This window comes from Trichomonas vaginalis, chromosome VI, assembly GCF_026262505.1.
Source record: "Trichomonas vaginalis G3 chromosome VI, whole genome shotgun sequence".
NCBI lineage: Eukaryota > Parabasalia > Trichomonadida > Trichomonadidae > Trichomonas > Trichomonas vaginalis.
This window is the reverse complement of record NC_067208.1, coordinates 3,927,999-3,945,855: the sequence shown is the minus strand read 5'-3', so window position 1 is coordinate 3,945,855 and position 17,857 is coordinate 3,927,999. Positions and strand designations below refer to the sequence as shown.

Genomic DNA, 17,857 nt, shown 5'->3' with positions numbered 1-17,857 from the left:
GGTTGTGTTGTATTTCTCTTATGGAAGCAATATCTTTCGACATTTTTATTCTAGATAAAATATGCTTTCAATAGAAAAAGAAAATTCAAGAGTTGCTACAACTAAACCATTAGATGAACTTTTTACTAATGTCGGTCAAAAGTTTGAGACAGAGACCGTAAAGCATGAAGGCTATCGTTTTGACTACCCATTAAGATGGCTAAGAGACCCATCTGTCACAAAAGCTATTGGCTTTCGTAGAATGAAGTTCATTTCAGAAGCCATACATGGTTTCCCATTTACGGTCGGTTTTGAAGTTCGATACTATAACAAAGAAAAACGTATGTATGAGAAATTTGAACAGGGAAAACTTTTACAAGTTAGTTTGCTTGTAAACTTAGAAACAACTCTTCAAGCTTTTCAAGAAAAAATAAACGATATCTATATCGAATATGCAAACCAGTATAACATTGACGAGGGAGAGTACCATCTCGATATTATTTATGACAGGAAAAATGCAACTGTTAAAATCAATAGAATAGAAGACCTTGGAGAAAACGTTTATATTTCTACAAAATATAACAACTTGGCATGGTATAGATTTATGAGGATGTTAAATCAGCCTGCAGCATATCCAGTACACCCAGACTTTTATGAAGTCGAAAACCCTAATGGAACATATGAAAATGTTTTCGACCAAGATGCTATTATTGTTCATGCTTCATTTTCTGGCGCCCAAAACTCTTTCTTATGCTTGGCAAATGACTTTTACGAAAAACCTACAAAGTTATACGAACCACCAAGTGGAAGTATTTCAGACTTTCAAGTATGGTTTACTACAGATGGAAGAAAAAGAATAATTCCATTATACCATGCGTTTTACTTAGAACTTAGTTTCATATACAACTACTATCGAACGGTAAAAATATAATTTTTTAATACGGTTGAGGTGTTGGATTTGGTTGCCAACTAGACTGTGGTGCAGGTTCAGGCTGTTGTATAACAGGAGCTTGTTCTTCTGGTTCAGGGTCTTTAGGTATAATACCAACAAACTGACCTACTCTTTTACCAATATTTTTGACTCCGTTCCAAATTCCTCTTCCTACGGTTTTTATTCCATTCCATATACCTCTTCCAACTCTTCTGAAGAAGTTTCCTATCTTACTGAAGAAACCCATTTTACTATATGTAAAAATCTAATGTCCGCCTAGTCTCTTACGTTTCCTGTTGAGTTCCATAGCATTCTTTAACTGGAGCTCATACATTCTGTTTCTCCTCTGGTAGAAAACATATTCTGGGTCAACTCCTGTGTTCGCGTCATCTGCATAAAGTTGTTTATATCCCACTTCAGGGTTTGTATAAAACTCTTTCCATCTCATATTTGCATACCATGGTGGCAAACCTAACGCAGCGTCATTTGACATGGCAGTTTGCATTTGTACATCTGTTGGCACTTGACCATAGTTTGCCATTGCAGTTTGTATTCTAACTTCATTTGGAATATTCTCTGGGTTTGGTTGTCCAGGTTGCTGTGCATTCGCTAAGTTCTGTGCGTCCATTTAATATTAGATAAAAATATCTCTTACGAGTACATATACTGAACATTTGCAGGCATTGGTTCATCTTCATATTCTCTATATCTTTCTGCCACGTCAAAGAAATAAATGACACAATGGAAAAAACCTAAAACAAGTAGTCCTATTTCAAACCACATTTACTTACTAATAAAATTTCTTTGTTATGACACTTTCTCCGGTTTATAGGACCTCTCTCATATTCTATCTTGTCATATCTAAACTCATAGTCATGTATGTCCTCTAACCATCTCATAACGGTTTCCAAACCACTTTTATCGGATGTAAAGTAAAAGCATGGATGGTTATGTAAAACGTCTAAAGTTTCTAAAGAGTCTCTCAAAGTCCAGTCTACTTGGTATTGAAAATCCCATGTGTTATAGAACGGCGGGGCCACTATAAAAAAACATTTTCCTTGTCTTTATATTTTTCATACAACTCTGTCCAATAACATCTCACAAACTCTATACCCTCAATATATTTTTCTATGTCCTCTTTGAAAACATTTGTATAGTTAAGATATAAAACTTTTGACATAAGTGTTTCAATGTCATGAACTCTTATAGAACCACTATATAATAGTCTAGCAGATATACTATCCAGTCTATATATTCTGCTTTTTTCAAAACCTCTCTCACAATATTTTTGTTATCTAATGGTATACGTTCCATCTTACCTATAGGTATCTTTTCTTTCAACTCTTTCAATATATTGTTTGTGTCTGGAATATGTTTGAGACGGTCCATATAGTTGTCGAAGTCATTGCATATAATCTTTGAGTCTGGGAATATTGTATGGCACAAATGGGATATATAGAAACTTCCACCGAACAAATCTACAAATGTTAGACCATTCGGTAGTTTCTTAAGTTCTCTCAATATAATATCTTTACATTTACTCTTATTTCCAAAGAACGGTAACGGAGGTTTTGTAAAATTCATTTATATATAATAATAAAAATGTTTTTTTCCTGAAAAGTGACAGAAAAGTGACAAAACATGAAAACATATATAATTTGTGAAAAGCGACACATTATATAATGTTTTCGACCCAGAAGAAGGCTTCTCAAAGTATACTTCCTTGGAACGCCTGTAACTTTTCCTGTAGCGACGATAGACCCTTACTTGTCCGGACAAAGTTATACTATTTTGAGTGCTCTACAAAAAAGTCAACGGCGACGACTCTCAAAAACTTTTTATGGGCTAGAGGGCACGAAGTGCCTGGAAGGCCATCCCAAAGAAAAAAAAAACTTCATTATACTAAACATCTTCAGGGCTAGAGGGCGCAACGCGCCTGGAGGCCCCACTACCTTTTTTTTTTTTTTTTTTTTTTTATATATATATATAAATGGTTCTAGGTTCTAACAACCATCACCCTAAAGTTTCATGGTTCCCAGAGGCTTCTGTCATCCATTTGAAGAGTAAACTGTCCCCATTTTTTGACCGGTGTACACCCTTAAATTATATGATGAATATAAAAATATTTCTTCAAAATTTAGAAGAAATGTTTATTAAATTACAAGATAAAAGAGAAAAATTAATATATTTTGGTTTTTCGTCAATATCTGAAATATTATTTTCTGTTTCAATGATGAAGTTATATTCGATATCAGTATATACTTTACAAATATCATTGTTAGATAATGATTTTATTAAGTTTTTGATTTCAACTGATCCTTCCTTACTTGGATTTTCTACATCAATGAAACAATTATCAACTGTAATTTTGCCTCCACCTAATGCATAGAAATACTGCTCAGAAATCTTGTTATTTGATAAACAACAATATTTTAAAAATAGTGGTGCAGTGTCTGTATAAATTAAACCGTAATCTGTAATATTTTGGAAATTTGTTGATGTTAATGATGAATAAAGAGAAGCAGGGACGTCACCATTAGTTGGAGTATTATCTTTATTATCAAAAAATATTGAAAATAAAACTTTTGATTCTGATTTAAAATTTTCAAAATAAAAAATACTAAATCCATAAACTTTTGCATGAGAAATATTTGAATTTGAAAAATTAATTTTTCCGTTGTTTAGGTAAATATTGTAATATCCAAGGAAACTTTCTCTTCCACTTTTAGTGATTGATGATGAAAGAATTTTGTTTTGGAATGAATCTTTGTCTGAAATATCTGAAAAACAATAAACTCCCCAAGTATATTGTGATGTTACTTTTGAAGAGTCACTTATTATTCGATCTTGGACACATTCACCTTCACTGGAGAAGTATAAACTTCCTCCAGTTCCTGAATTACTACAATTTGTGAATTTGGTGGTGTCAACTAAGAGTTTGGTTGTTTCTTTAGTCGTAGAAAAATACATGGCACCACTTGTAATCTGGTCATCAAATATGCAGTGGCTGACGTAGTAATTTTGATCACGTGAAGAAAGTTTTTCTTCTTTTCCTTCCCAATTTGCTTTGGCAGGGTTTTCTAAATAATAATCAGTCCAGCCGCAATGTAAATTGATTGTTTATAACAAGCATTTGACACTAAAAAATTATTTTTGGATTATTTATCGTTCCGATCAAAACGATAAATTAAAAATTGAATAGTCTGAAAATTTTAGCAGCATTTACCCAAAAATTGAGGCTTCGCCTCAATTTTTGGGTAAATGCTGAAACTATTTTAAATTCAATGTTGTGCGAAATGCTGAAAAATGGGGCAGTTATGAATAATGAAAAAAATAATCGTCTTTCGACGAAAAATGAAAATAATCGTCAAAATCACGACGATAGAGGGTGAGATTCCCAAATATTGGTTTTTACAAGGAATGAATATATCCTCAGATCAGAACTCATCTAGGATGAGGTATTTATTAAGTTTGTTCATAGATGTATTTCTTATATAAAATCATAATTATGAGATATATGTGATAGATCTATTATTGTTTGGAACCTTACAAAACTCATTCTATAAGTTGTATTTCTATATCAGAAAATCCAATAATATAGTAATATATCTATTTTTCAAATAAATTTCATTAAGAAGAAGTGTAAATAGAATGCGAGCATCATAATCTTAAACTACATATGAAAGATAAATATATTGTTATGAAAAAAAGGTTGAAAAATGAAATCAAAAATATAAATAAATTTTTATTCATAAAAAGTTAAGAAAGTATAAGGAGGATATTTCTTCCCCATGGTGACGACATATGTCATTGATGTAAGTATGTTTTCGACTAAATTTATAATCAAAATTTGTGTAAGTCACATTTTTTAAAGTAAGTGATTGTGGAAATGATTCTCCAGTATAAGCTGAGTATTAAATTGCTTGAGATTTAGAATAATTTTAAATCAAATATACGATTTGTGAAAAAGCCTTCACATGCGAGTTATGCTTGTAGATCTGAGTTTTAAGCATTTTTGTATAACTAATTTCGTGAAAAATTCGATTTTCGAAAATATATTATTTAAATTATCGTAATGGTTGGATTTTAAGTGTAGCATTCGCGCTTCATTAAGTTTGTAATTATGTGGCGGATGATTTATGAGTTTGTATGCTTAATTTAAAAAAAAATCGTTTCTAAGTCAGAGATATGTATTACAATGGATTAACCAAGAGTGGGCATTGAATATATTTTGCATTGCATTAATATTTAATGCATATATCCCCGTCTTTGGAAATCAATGAATACGTTAGAAACCTGAAACGAGATATAATGGATAAATATGAATAAAATCAGTATTTGTTGATGATGTAAAAGCAAAATCTATCAGTGATATTTGCTATTTTCATAAAAGTGTAGAGAATATTGCATAATATTTTCTTTTTATCTAAAAATAAGAGAAACAGTGATAAATCGGCATAAAAAGAGAATTCTATGTGTTATATAATGAAAATGGCGATGATAATTTTCCAAAATTTTTTCAAAAAATAAAATAACAATTAAAAAACCAACAAAAAATTCTTCAAAATTGAATTTTCGAATTTATTTTGGAATTTTATAGAACGTTGATTAGAATTATTTTTTAATGTTAATACATATACTCCCGAAATTAATTAGAAACTGATTAAATTTCGAAATAAAATTTGATAAAAATAGTATTTAAGAGATAACAACTAGCCAAACTAATGACAAATTGATAAGTAACTGTATTCTCTAATGAATTAATCAGATATTCTGCACAATTTTGGGAGTATTTCAAATGACTACCAATTTGAATGTCAATTCAGACCAAAATAGTTCTTTTTTATCAAAATTCTTACTTAATTGATGAAATGTACTTTTATATTAACCATATTCGGATAAATTGTTAAAATATTAAGGCTCCACGTTCATAAATTGAGAGGGTCGTAATCCTCCTTTTTTTAATGGCCCATAACTCCACGAATACCCAAAGTCAAGGGGTCGGAGTATGACCAAATGAAACTGTAGCTTCAACAGCATAAAAATTGGTTTTTCGATTTTTCGTCTAATTTACCTCCAAGATCTAATAAATTTCGAAAAATCGAAAGTTGATCTTATTTGTTTTATTAACCAATAAGCTCTTACGCTGCACCATTGTTTTTCGTTATTTGCAATATTTATTTCATTCTCGTTAAATAACTTCTACAAATCATATATGCACATTAAGATATATTTTACTACATATAAAGAGCAAAATTCTGAAACTATACAGAATTCTTTTGAATATTTTATGCATATTTTGAATCATCTATAATAATATGAGTTTGTTTCATTTTATTCTATACCAATCAATTCAAAAGATTAGACGAATTGATTGCTTTAATGCAATTTATTATAGCTTATAGTTTTTGACATAATTTTAACAAATATCATATGTTATTTCAATAATATCTTCTGCTCGATCATATTTTCCTAATGCATATGCATAATATTGCTGAAGTCCTACGTTTAAGGTCAAGGTTGAGAGTTATTGATATTATTCTCGTTTGAAACTAAACTTTTTGATACAATAATCAAAAATTATTTACTTTTATTTGATTTTATAGCAATCATCATTAGATAATAATTATTAACCGGCACTTGGGGTTGGGCACGATCAAATACTTGAAAATTAATTTTGGAGTCCATAAGTGCATAGTATAATGGTTAGAATTCCCTGTAACAAATCTTGTTTTGAAGTTCATTTGCCGAACACAAAACTTTTTTCGAAATCGAAATTATTTCAAAAAAATATATCTTATTTTTTGCTTTTTAAGATAGTCATTATACACAAAATATTAGTAAACTATTTTTATTTGAATTACTAAAACTTTCAATTTTTTATTCTCTGATAGAAACTCTCAAATGATACATTATCCAATATATATGATTTTCTGCTGCTCTGAGTTATATCACAATGAATACTACATCATCCGCCAAGATTCGGCATAAAATTTCGAATTCATTGTATGTTAGAATCATTCTAATCTAAAATTTATGAAATCCCAAAGCCATATTTGCATAATGAATTATTAAATATTTAATACTGTAGGTAAATTTATCAAATTCGATATTTCAAATTTTACAATTTGTATAAAAGGATATATTTTTACACTATGCTGGGTAAAAGCATGGTAAAGTTTTAATAGTTCATAAGGAAGTATTTATAGTAGTGAAAATTGAAATTCGCTAAATTTATTGAGTTAGCTTTGGTGGATGATGTAGTATTCATTGTGATATAACTCAGAGCAGCAGAAAATCATATATATTGGATAATGTATCATTTGAGAGTTTCTATCAGAGAATAAAAAATTGAAAGTTTTAGTAATTCAAATAAAAATAGTTTACTAATATTTTGTGTATAATGACTATCTTAAAAAGCAAAAAATAAGATATATTTTTTTTAAAATAATTTCGATTTCGAAAAAAGTTTTGTGTTCGGCAAATGAACTTCAAAACAAGATTTGTTACAGGGAATTCTAACCATTATACTATGCACTTATGGACTCCAAAATTAATTTTCAAGTATTTGATCGTGCCCAACCCCCAAGGGCTGTTTTTTGTAAATATGAAGAAACAGTGTGAACCACTCATATTTTCTATCCGGTGACTCACATGATTTATATACAAAAGTTCTTGATTTTTGAATATATTAGTAATATGAGAATATATTGCTTATACTAATAAAAAATCAGTAAAATACATGCTTCATATATTTTAAAATATTATCTATTTCATATCAACTCTTGATTGAAGATAATTGAAATCAAGAAATTTTCTAGATCTTTCAATCAGAAACCGATCTCATCATTACATGTTAACATTTATAAATGCCAAATTCCAGTTTTTGTAGGAAACTGGCAATCTACTCTTCAGATTTGGAAAACTTTTGTTCTTTGGAATCCTTATCTTATAAGGGATATTTCGATATGAAGTGTATTCGGCATTTAGAACATTTTTGTTACAAAAAATATATAAAGTGAGGCCCAAATCCCATGTATGTTGGTAAATCCAAATAATCTATTTGTGCACTTAGAGCAAGCAATTGTTTTTTGTCTGTGCACACATATATTTGTTTACCAATTTCCAATACATATTTATATTGTTCATTATCTAAATAAAAATTGTTTTATATAGGGAAAAAAAACTCATATCTCATATCTTTATCATCTGTAAATTTATGTTTCAATGTCATTTGAGTATGCTGTCGATCAACTCAAATATGAGCAAATTATAAAAATTGTTTGAGTACTTTCCTATACCAAGTCTATTATATATGAAAGATAACTATAAAAATTTGAGAAGATATTGTCTGAACTTTGAATTCAGAGAATAAAAAATCAAAAAATTCACAATTTCAAAAAATATAAGCAACAAATATTTTAGATGCAGCATTTGTTTTAAATACGTCAAAATGTATTACACCTCTGCACGATATTTTCAATTCGGAAAAAAAAATTCGCTCTCCACAAATGAACCCGAAAACATGTTTTGTTATGGTATGCTCTTGCCATTACACTACAGCAGATGCGGTGGAAAAATCGATTTGACAGTATTTAATTGCGAGCAACACACATAGAATGTTCATTATCTTCATATTATAGATATTTTAAATTAAAAATCAAATTTCTTATGTTGCAACTTATCAATTTTTCACAAGAACTTTAATAATATATTTTGCATATTTTATTGTCAAGCTCAATAAACTTTAAATGATTTCTAAATTCAAATATAGCAATACCTCTATGTTAATATGCATGTACTGTCAACAAAATTTCTTATTTTTTGATTTGCCAAATACCCATGCGGTCACAAACTACTCTGTAAAACATAATCAATTTTGGAAGCAAAAACTTTCTCACCCAATATTTCTTATTCAAAAAAGAAACTCGAAGAAATTTTATTCGCTAAAGAAACAAAAACTAAATTAAATCTTCTAATTATTATTTTAGCATAATATAGTTTATATTTTACTTGTTTTAAACGTCAAACACCAGTTTTTTCCGGAAATTGCAAATCTACTGCGTAGATTTCGGAAAGCGCTGTTTCCCTGACATCACTATCACAATAAGGATATTTTAATTTTATATGCGCGTGGACGGATTTGGGATTAACAAAAACTCGTTTTCAGTAAAAAATAATTTGATAAATGCATTCTCCTAATATTGCGATTACCAAATCTCTCATCAGATCGAAAATATATTTATTCGTGTTGTAAATATCTCAATTTTTTCCAAAATTGATTTTGGATGAAAAAACCAAGTTTTTTCAAATTAGGTATTTATTCAATTTGAGTGCTACCAATAGATCCCTCTCATCATGTAGATGATGGACCAGGTGTCTGTTCATTCCAAAAGCAAACCTATGAGGCTACAAGTGTGCTTTTAGGCACAATCTAAATTGAATGCCCTCTCAAAATTGAATGCATGAACGTGGAGCCTTAAATCTATTAGCTTCAGAATTCAACATATATATGGTAAATAGAACCACCACAAGAAAGAAACATGTTTCAGATACATTTTATTTATTCTTTTCTCAATATTTAAATTTTCTGATTAAATGTCTTTTTTTTTCTATATTTGATGAAACCATTACTTATTATATCATTTATCAATGCAAATGGTAATAATATTTTAATGAATTGCTATGAAATTTTTTACAAATTTTTAATCTTATGTGAATATAGCACATAAAGATCAATAAATGATATTTCACATCATGGAAATGATAATTGCGCCTTTAAAAATAGATATTTTATTCATTTGATATCAAATTATTGTATTTCATGGCATTATCACAATTTCACATTGAATTTGATAGTTCCTATATCTGCTAAAAACAAAGAATATAGATTGGCACAAAAAACACGCTGTTTAATTTTTTTACAAATCAATTGGAATTGTTGATACATTTTCACACAATAACACAGTTATAAACATATTGTCCACATATGAAACTATCTTGCACATTACTTATTTATGTCCAAATACTAGGATATCATATTAAATCTTTTATTTAATATAACAAAAAAACACAAGATAGTACTTTGACTATATGAATGAATTACCCACCCAATACTTTAATTGTTCCTAAAGGAACATTGCAAAAAATTTAACTCTATAATTGATTTTCATGCTTTTCAAGCTCTATCGTCGTGATTTTGACGATTATTTTCATTTTTCGTCGAAAGACGATTATTTTTTTCATTATTCATAATCGCCCCTGAAAAATGGAATTCATAAATTTTATGAATAGTTTACAATTCACAAAAATTTTTCGAAAATTTTATGATATTTGTAAACTATACATAAAATCATGAATCTTTTTCATCATTCTCTCAAAATTGAATAGAAAATATTTTGGTATTTTTTGATAAAAATTCCTAAATAAATCAATCTTCGGTCATTTATCATTTTTGATGAATGATTGATGAGATGAACATCAATAAAGCAATATATTGTTGCCTTCATTACAAGTAAATTTGATTATTCATTTCATAAATTATTTTGATTTTTCGAATTTGAGTTAAAGCATGAATAATACTGTCTACCCAATGCATATAGCATCTGTTATAACTATGTGAAGAACAATCATGTCTTATTTGTCATTTTTCCTTCTTAAATGAAATACTTCAAGTTAACATGAGCAAATTTCATCATTAATGGCAATCAAATATTCATATTGTGTTTATGTTAATTTGCTGTCAATGTGCAACCTCTCATGCTATCTGTTATTTACTGTCATTTTATCATTATTTTTATAAAAATATATGTTTCGATTTTAAAAATCTAAATTATTACAACATTTGAGTTTCATTAAAAAGAGTGAAGGATTTTGGTACTTTGAATATATTTTAAATTCATAATTAATCTATCTTTAATAAATATTCATAAAATAACGAGAAAATAACTCATTGAAAAATAAATTGAATAACAAATATAAAGATAAATTGTGTAGTGACTTAGAATAAAACTTAAGGAGAATATGAATAAATGAATTAATAAAAAATAATAGTTGTATATAAAAAACAAACAAATGAGTAATATTTATTAATATATAAATAGTTAAACATAGAGAGATAATCCAGTGCAAAAAAGACATGTGCCGTTCATGCAGCAGCGCTTGCAGCAATGACGTGAACATGATTGACATTGTTCGGATGAAATAGAGCCGCAGATAGGACATCGTGTTAATAGTTCGTGACGAAAACGTGGTGAAAGAACACCAATAGATGTCCATAATGTAACATTAAGATCCGAGTCACTAGATGTAAAACATGTGTTGCTACCGTGGATTTGAAGAGAAACGATTTTATGTTGGTGAGGACTTTCTAATTCTTTAATTTCGATGATTGAATAATCAGCTCGATATGATGTTAAAATAATATTGCCATTAACAAAACCAACTAATGAATATCGAATAGATTCGGAATTAGATAATCGAAAAACACTAAGTGATGATGTCTTAGATTTATTGAATTCACGATGGGCGAGTGAACTACCATTGATACTATACAAATAAAGTGAAATCTCGGTCAAAACCCAGAGAAGACCACTAGATTCATCAAATTTAGATGTAACAATGTTTTCTGAAAGATCAACTTTGCGGTGGATTGTTCCTGAAAATGCATCCCAAATAACAAATGTGGATGAATATGATGTAACAACAATACAATCATATCCACATATGTCTGAAATAGGTTTAGATGGTAATGAAATGGCGGACAATGATGAAATCTCGGTAGGAATACCAAGTTCGTATTTGATTCGGAATGAACGTGATAAACAAAATGCATAATCAACAACTAACAAGAGGCCGTTCTCTGAAAGTGAAAAGCCGGTGCTGTAAACAAATGTTGGTGATGTACGTCGGAAAACAACATTAAAACTACGAATAGATGTAACAATGATAGACATGGATGAAATATCAAGTTGAAAAATCAAATCACGTGAACATTGAAGACGATGACTCATTAATGGTGATGATCGGATACTTTCGCCATCAAAGATGACGTGCTTAGATTTAAGAGACATGACTTGTGGAGTGATGATGTTGTGGATATTACAAATTGACTTCTTCTGCGAAGTTGTGACTTTAAGTTTAGCACTAAATGAAACAAATTCTGAATTTTGGAATTTCTTCAATGAATTACAAAATGAAAAAATATGTTTAGAGTTCTTCTCGGATTCAAGTTTCTCGTTGATATGTGATGATGTCTTCATACCATATTTGAGAAGTTCAGGAATAGACATAAACAATGGACTGATACATTCTTTAGAAATATTTGGAATTTTATCGATGTCATAAAATGTTGGATTCTTGATTTTCTTCTTTTTGTTCAATGAAAAAATGTCGGGAGTAGAATTACGTCGAAATATTTCTGCCTTCTTCGTGTTTTGAATAGTTTGTGGAACAATAGCTTTTGAAAATGTGACTGTCGCTCTGCTTGTTGCAACTGGTGTCTTATGAAATGATAAACTAAGAATTTCTTCTGAAAATGATAAACGTGGGAAAACAGGTTGATCGTCACAATTAACAAAGAATCGACCACATAATGCATTGTAGATCAATAATGTATCTGTTGCTGTGATCAACCCATTTGCGAACTTTTGGAGCGATTCTTCAATAGATTTAACACGATGAATGAATGGGAAAGGAGGAAGTGAATCTAAACACTTTTCGCTGATCTTACTGAAAAATGGACTGATTTCGTCTGAGTTCTGTTTACAAAATGTTAAAATAAAACTGCCACATTCGAAACCCCAAAAAATATATTTTTGTTCATTCTTATGAACATAAATTAATTGTGAGTATTTGACGCTGATGACAATTCGACCAGCAAAAATGGATGTACTCCCCCAGTCACCTTGGATGGATTCGTTGATAAGATTCTTCATTTCATCATGATCTAAATCTTGAAGAATCATTTTATCATGTTGAAGTTCTGAAAATGTGACAACATCAAATGATGTTTCGAAGAAAAAAACTGAACAATGCAATTTCTGTGAAAAACGTGATAATTCGGTATTAAACTTATAGAGCAAATTACCTTCGTTGTTGTGGATCTTTAAGAATAAATCGGTAATGTCGTTTCGATGTGTTGCAACTGCTTGCTTGCTGTAATAATCGTATTCGATTTCACAACGACTGAAATATGATGGTGATAACAAACGAGGGGGATAAAATGGAAATGAACGGGGACAGAGTGTGAAATAAATTGGACTGTAATCATCAATAGAACTCTTCTGGTCTTTGATTTCTGTCGAAAAACTCATCCATGATACCATTTCTTCTAAAACAATGAACTCTGAATTTAATGAACTCAAAACTTCACTCATCAACAATTCGTAAACACGTTTGTGAAAATTAGAGATTTCTCGACTCTTATGATATTCAAGACTGATTAATGGAAAGTTCTTACAAACAAAATCTTTGACATTAATAGATGAAATAACGAGACTGATTTCGATACTTTTCTGTTTGTAAAATGGTTCGAAATATGTGATGTCTCCTTTGCGTGCAAGAGAAAGAATATCACTTTCAACTTTGTTTGAGATCTTGTCAAAGAAAAGAGATGTGTTTGTATGAGATAATAATAAAATGTAAATCCATGAATAAAGTGATTTAGAATTATCAACTAAAATAGAAAATGCTTTCATGCATGAAATAATATGACTAACAATCAATGGAACTTTGTCTTCCGATAAATGACTGAATAAATTAATCAATAAACAGTCTGTAACTGATGAAATAGAATTAATGATTTCATTATTTCCTAAAAGTGAATTAATAAATGTCAAGATGTGTAAAAAGATGTCTGTTTCGAAGCCTTCTAAATAATTAGAATTAGATAAGAATAGAAGAGATGTGAACAAATTAATGATTTGTTGTGTTTTAGATGGATTTGTTAAGATATAGTTCAAAACATTGATAGTCAAAAATTTGATCAATGGATCATTTCTGATTTTAGAAACTGAAACAAATGAAAGAATGAAACTACAAATAAAACTTGGATTTGATAATATCAAAAAGTTGTTGATCAAGTTTGAAAAATGTGTGATTTGATAAAAGTTGATATTATTGTTTTTGACATCAATAAGTTTTTCAAAATATTCGATACCATTGATGTCAACTGATTCTATCCGAAATGATTTTTCTAAGACTTTGTCAATATTAATCCAGATTTTATCATCAACTTCAATATGAATGTTTTCGGAATTACTTTTAAGAAATTTGAATTCGGTACGATCTTTCAAATAAATAATATTTAAACATAAACTCAACCATGTAGAAAGACAGATAACGAAATTCTGATTTTCACTTAATATATTGATCTTTTTCAAAATAAATAATGAAAGATCATTGACATATTTCTCTAATTGAGTGTTACCGGACCAACAGCTAATTGTACCAAAACTAATCAAAACAATACCTAAATTATAAATATCGGGATGATGAGATTGGTCTAAAATAACAATGATATCTTTCCAAACACTGTCTGAAAGAAAGCATTCAGAAACAATTTTTTGCATGATACGTGTGGGTATAACATAGTCATTATCATATGAATTCAAAAGAGACATCAAATGAATGATTTTGATCTTCAATTCGGTGGAAACAACTAAACAAATTTCAACAAGAAAATCAAATGGACAGATAGAAAGAACAATATCATATGTGAATTTATCAATGAATTCTGTAAGTGCATTAATAATATTAGACTTCATTTCATCAGAACCAATACGTAATAAACAGTTAAGGTATGGTTTCAACAATGGAACTTTGTTGATATTTTTTAAGATTGCAATGATCATTTTACATAATCCTTGGTTGTCAATGATTTTCTTTGTCAAGAAGATTTCGAAATTAGCAACAGAGCGAAAATCATTTTCATTGAATTGTTCGAAAATACTTTCAACAAGGATATCGTTGTTAACATTATCCCACATCTTCTTGTGAAGAAGAATACTTGTCAATGCGGATTCTGATTTAGAATTCTTTGATAATGAAACTAAAAATTCTAAAAACAAATTTTTCGAAATAAATTTGTGTGAATTAGAAATAGAACCAATTAAGATCCAATAAAAGCGTTCTGATTCGTAATGTGTGATCTCTTGGATATTTAACAATGTGCGAAAGACTGAACTGAACTCTTTCTCATTATGTGAATTATGAAGACTTTCTAATAGTTTTCGTTGTGGAAAATTAGACAAAAACAACATGGGAAAGCCGAAATATGGAACTAAAACACAATTCGATGGAATATAAACATCAAAATTACCTTTTTCAAGTGAAATCGGTGTAATAATTGTTTCATCATCATACAATGAAATAACACAACTTGCTGATGAATTAAAAATATCCGTGAAACTCTTAGGACTTGTTTTAAAAAATCGAATTGCAGATCCTAAAAATATTAAATCTTTTGTAGCTGCACAAAATCGACAAAATGTTAAATTAGATCTCTTCGCCTTTAATTGGAATGTGAAAACACGTCCATTAACATTCAATGCCAATGATGAACTCATTAATGATGATTCAACTTTAATTGCAATGAAATTCCATTTAGTTAAATCTAAGTTCATGGAACTTGTTTGATCATCGCAATTAATTATCAATTTTCCATCATCTAATGATATATTCAATACATCTGTCTTAATAAACCTTAAACTGTGAATTAGGTTATTATTTGTTCTAAACCAAAAAGTGACAGCAGAAAAATTCAATTCGAACGATAAATCCGAATTTCCCGTATAAAATTGGAATAACTGGAAATGGTCGAATGATGTATCACAGAATCTTTCAAGTTCATATGGTCTTTCCAATAACAATTTCAAATATTTCGCCTGCAAAAAACGATTTGCGATTTGATCTATCATAGGAACTTGGAAAATATCTTTTGTTCTTTTCAAAGATTGTTCAATGAAACTATTTCCTAGTAACCATGCGTTGTAAGGATCCAATTTCATTGGTTTCTCAAGTAAATGGACTAATGAATGAACACGAATTGGTCTGCAAGTTGCTTTATTTAATCCGAAAATCACTTTCTCCAATAAATCTTGTGGAGCAGAAAAAAGTGGATGATTATCTGGCAAACTTGCAATTTTATGTTCTAATTCATCAAATCTTCTAGTACATACTAAAGCTGCTAATAACTCAACGAGATCTTCTAGTTTTAGATTATCAAATGCCCATGAAATACCATTACTTATAACAAAATTCATCGCTGCATCTTGTGAAAAAACTAAAACCGCATTTAATGATTGAATTAATTCAATTTGGCCGGTTTTTTGTATGAAGTCTAACAAAATTCTGATGATACTCGACTCGGCAGAAATTGAAAGAAAAGCTGTTAACAATTTGTTCAATGTTTCTATTTTCAAATTCAAAACTGCCTTGAAAACAGAAGGTCTAAATGAAATTGCACCTTCTAATGAATACAAACTCAAAACTAATGATGCAAAATTTTCATATTTGGAGTATAATTGGACAGTTATATTTGGAGATAATTGGACAACAAAAGCAGAAAGAAAATTAGTTTCTAAAATCATGTTATAAGTTAAATATTTCATTGTTATTTGACCAATTAACACTTTTAATATCATGACAAGGGAATCTATCTCTGGTTCTACTCTTATGATGCAATTAAACACAATAGGAAGACATTTAAACACAAGTTTTGGCTGTGTTTTGTCAAGAATTGAAAGAAAAGTGGCCATGACGTTTAAATTTGGAAAATTCCAGTTAAATAAATTTTGTGTTGGAATAATTTGGTCAAGTTTTGAAATCGAGTCTGGAATCTTGGTAAATAACTCTGAAATCATCAGGAAAATTGATTGTTGCATAGGAGATGTTTCAACAAAAATTTTGTAAAGATGTTTGTAAATTTGTAAATTTGGAGGTGAAGAACCATCTTCATTTTGTGAATAAAGCATCGCCTTGTAGCAGTTAGCACGTTTTTCGAAGGTTGTCTTTGAAACTAAACAGTCAAAGATTATAAGTGAATTTTGACTGAAAAATTTTGTAATTTGACGTGAATTTGATGATACAAATTGGAACATATTTGATATAAACAATGCTGATTGCTCCGCAAGTGAATCCGTGATCTTATCATCTCTGATATTAAGAGCGGCAAATTGGAAGAAATCGAGATAATTGACATTTTTGTATTGTGGTCTGAGATCTTGATTGAATAGTAGTGTATTGACGTAGATTGCTGCTTGTTCGTTATCAGAATTGATAAAAATATTCTGAAAAATGTATTCAAAACTGGATGTAGATGAAAAATCGGATATAAAATTTGGTTTGCGAAGGAAAGTTTCGAAAAAATTCTGTGAGAATGATAGAATTGTCGGTAATTGATTTGATATTTTGCAAACTGATATTAAAATGTTACAATATTTGCGACAATTCAATGAAAATTGTGATATACCGTATGCTTTCGTCAGCACTTTCATGTATTGTAATGTAATTGCAGCGTTATTATCGATTAATGAGGAATATTCAAGCATTTCTTTGCAAATACTATTGAAATTTGCGTTTGTTATCGATTTTGTTGACGCAAGGAGAATGAAACTATCTAAATGAATGAGAAATTGATTGATTAACATCTGTTTTTCCACTTCATATGTACTTTTTCGAAGTTCTTTGAGGGTATTCTGGATTTCCACCAGGTGTTCCATTCCTTGTTCTTCTTCAGCTCTCACATCTGAAGGTCTCCTGAAAAACAAGGAACTCATTGAATTACCCTCAGCTCAACAAGTGTGTTTTTAACTGAACTATTGTTAAATTAAGAAGGAGTATAGTTGATATACTGAGTTATCCAAAATGGCAATCAAAATAACAGTTTTATAAATTTCTCTATTGTGACTTTGATATGCCAGAAATGCTTGGCTTTGATTGCCTATC

At 29.4% G+C, this 17,857-nt stretch overlaps 3 protein-coding genes across 3 annotated transcripts, besides 1 other annotated feature; 1 reads left to right on the top strand and 2 right to left on the bottom strand.

Moving 5' to 3' along the window:
- Window positions 1–2,886: part of a mobile genetic element that runs on past the window's edge.
- Window positions 62–910, top strand: TVAGG3_0801420 (uncharacterized protein; the record flags this gene model as incomplete). Its single annotated transcript, XM_051247354.1, has 1 exon — window positions 62–910. The coding sequence occupies one exon, from the start codon at window positions 62–64 to the stop codon at window positions 908–910; it is 849 nt and encodes a 282-aa protein (XP_051082829.1).
- Window positions 1,176–1,538, bottom strand: TVAGG3_0801410 (uncharacterized protein; the record flags this gene model as incomplete). Its single annotated transcript, XM_051247353.1, has 1 exon — window positions 1,176–1,538. One exon carries the CDS (start codon window positions 1,536–1,538, stop codon window positions 1,176–1,178), a length of 363 nt encoding a protein of 120 aa, XP_051082828.1.
- An 8,096-nt stretch (window positions 2,887–10,982) lies between the features above and the next one.
- On the bottom strand, window positions 10,983–17,698 carry TVAGG3_0801390 (aggrephagy protein; the record flags this gene model as incomplete). Its single annotated transcript, XM_001310299.1, has 1 exon — window positions 11,014–17,688. One exon carries the CDS (start codon window positions 17,686–17,688, stop codon window positions 11,014–11,016), a length of 6,675 nt encoding a protein of 2,224 aa, XP_001310300.1.
- Between the last annotated feature and the right edge of the window lie 159 nt (window positions 17,699–17,857).